This window comes from Helianthus annuus, chromosome 8, assembly GCF_002127325.2.
Source record: "Helianthus annuus cultivar XRQ/B chromosome 8, HanXRQr2.0-SUNRISE, whole genome shotgun sequence".
Lineage (NCBI taxonomy): Eukaryota > Viridiplantae > Streptophyta > Magnoliopsida > Asterales > Asteraceae > Helianthus > Helianthus annuus.
In genome coordinates, this window is record NC_035440.2 from 143986561 (window position 1) to 143989004 (window position 2444).

General features: G+C 36.3%; 1 protein-coding gene across 1 annotated transcript; it reads right to left on the reverse strand.

The window, feature by feature from the left end:
• Positions 1 to 384: 384 nt before the first annotated feature.
• On the reverse strand, positions 385 to 1963 carry LOC110929192 (B-box zinc finger protein 21). The gene is made up of 2 exons (XM_022172321.2): positions 1231 to 1963; positions 385 to 940 (listed from the first exon to the last, which is right to left on the reverse strand). The coding sequence occupies exons 1-2, from the start codon at positions 1786 to 1788 to the stop codon at positions 596 to 598; spliced, it is 903 nt and encodes a 300-aa protein (XP_022028013.1). The 5' UTR covers positions 1789 to 1963; the 3' UTR covers positions 385 to 595.
• Between the last annotated feature and the right edge of the window lie 481 nt (positions 1964 to 2444).

Consider the following 2444-nt stretch of genomic DNA (forward strand, 5'->3'; position numbering starts at 1 on the left):
TGGTAACCGTTGGATCAGGGGTATAATCACGCATGGGACCACATAATCACGCATGGGACCACATAATCACGCATGGGACTATAATCACGCACGTTCTATGATAATAACGCACGTTATATTTTTGTCATGTATGTTAATGTAGGTTAAGCCTTGAAGTACATTATACTTTCTCTCTTTCTTTCTATATATATATATATATATATATATATATATATATATATAATAAAATTATAGTATAATATCATAATAAATTCCTTTTAATTGTAAAGGCATTCATAAAGAAAAAAAATTCTTATCTAAACCATTTAAGAAAAACTATTAAAAAGTAGATTTTTGATATAAAATAATAATCGATTTTGAACTTATCACTCAATTCGATCTGGATTCACATGCAAGGCCTTGATTTTCGTTTATTTTATTAAAAGCAGAACCCAAATGATATTTGGAGTACAGGAAAACAAGTTAAAAATCTAAGAACAACATATAGACCCAAATGATATTTGGAGTACAGGAAAACAAGTTAAAAATATAAGAACAACATATAACATAATAACAAAGAGAAAAAAAAATAACAACGTATAACACAATAACAAGTTTAGTGCCAAAGTGTTCTTGATCTCTTGGAGGTCGTTGAAGATGGACTTATCTGAGGCACAGTGAAGCAATTTCCGTTGTCGGATGTCCACTTTCTGCTTGATTTTGGGCCCTTTGCGATCTTATTTGGTGCAAATGAAAGTGATGATCCGTTAATTATTTGATCCCCAAACCCTGTATATGAACCGGGCTCGAATTGTGGAAGAACATTAGCATACTGTGGCTGTGGCTCCGCCGGTGGTGCTTGTGGAACCCATATCCCCATTGATTCCGGTTCCAAAGAACTATTGAAGCTTCCATCTAATAGATCCTCTCCCCAAACCGGCCATGGATCGTTGTCACCAGCCTGTAATTTCATCAAACTTGTGATCAAAACTTAATAAACAAATATATATCTAATAATAATCAGCACAACGAGTTTTCGCTGACCCACTAGAATTTGGTTAACGATCATCTCTGACTAAAAAAGTTCAGCTTCCGTCACCACTTGGGTAGCGGCGCAGCTTGTTGCCCGTTTACCAACTATCTCGATGTAAATTTTATTTTTTATTATGGCGAAAGCCATAAGGTTTTAAAACGGTAAATATATCAGAACATACGATAATCAAAATAAGAATAATATTAGAAGTTACACACCTTGGAGAAAGTCGGAGGTGGATCAAGAAAATCTTCGACATGCCAACCGGGAAGGGTCTCAATCAAGTACTCTGATATGCTACTCGTGGAGGACCCGGGACCCAACCCGTTTGATTCATGGTGGGGGCTCGGAGTTTGAACACCAGCCTTCTTCATGATCATAGAAGCAAGTGGCTTCCCTTGTTGTCCACCAACGACGCCGTTTTTGGTGGTGGAAGACGAGTACAAAGAAGCGGTAGGAGAAAGCTTAACTCCGGTGAGAAGAAACCGGGAGTGATTTCTTGTAAGTTGGTTGACTTTATGTATACCAACATCACAATCTTTACATAGTATAGCTCTATCCTGTTGACAAAACAGGAAGGCTTTTTTCTCCTGACAAATATCACACACCGGAAAATCTTTAGGTGGCGGGTGGAGAAGGTTGAAACGCGGGTGTTTTCCAGCGAGTTTGTTGGCGTGGTGCACGCTGTGGTCGCAGGCGAAGCAAAGAGCCGCCTCGTCCGCAGAGCAATACACTACAGCTTCCTTTTCGTTACAAACGTCACACTGGATCTTCATCTGGTGGTCAGTAACGAATCTAGAAGAAAAGTAAAGATAGAGGGGTTGGAAGTTGAGATGTAAGGAATCTTGGATCCGAAAATAGGAAAGGATGATGGGCAACAATAATAATAAGAATGTTATAAAAATAGAAAGGGGCTGGAGATGAGTGTAGAAAACCAATATGATGGGTTTGAGATTGTTACTTGTTAGAGAAAGCCAAAAGTCGGGTTGACTGTATGTTTAATTATTATTGAGCATGTGGTAGTATATAAATACCATATGTTGTAACAAAATTCTAACTCACACTTGACAGCTGTACATGGTACGGTTATTAGAGTAATTAAGTAAAGTATACGACTTTGTGTTAATTTGAAAGTGTTAGGTTTTTATTTTCAAATAACCTGCTGACTTATTCGACTGGTGGTCACTTCTTGTAAAAAAGAGCTTTGTCTTTCAAGCATAAAAAATTATTCATGGCGTTTAGATAAAACTATACATATGAATTAGAAGTGTCCATGATTCAAATTTATTTAATTGTTATACTTTATTAAAAATAATATATCAATATATTAATAAAATATATATATGATTTAACAAGGTTATTAGGAATTAGTGATTGTCCCTGATTAGTCGATTGGATACTTGACACTCGGAACGCATAAACTTTTTTTTTC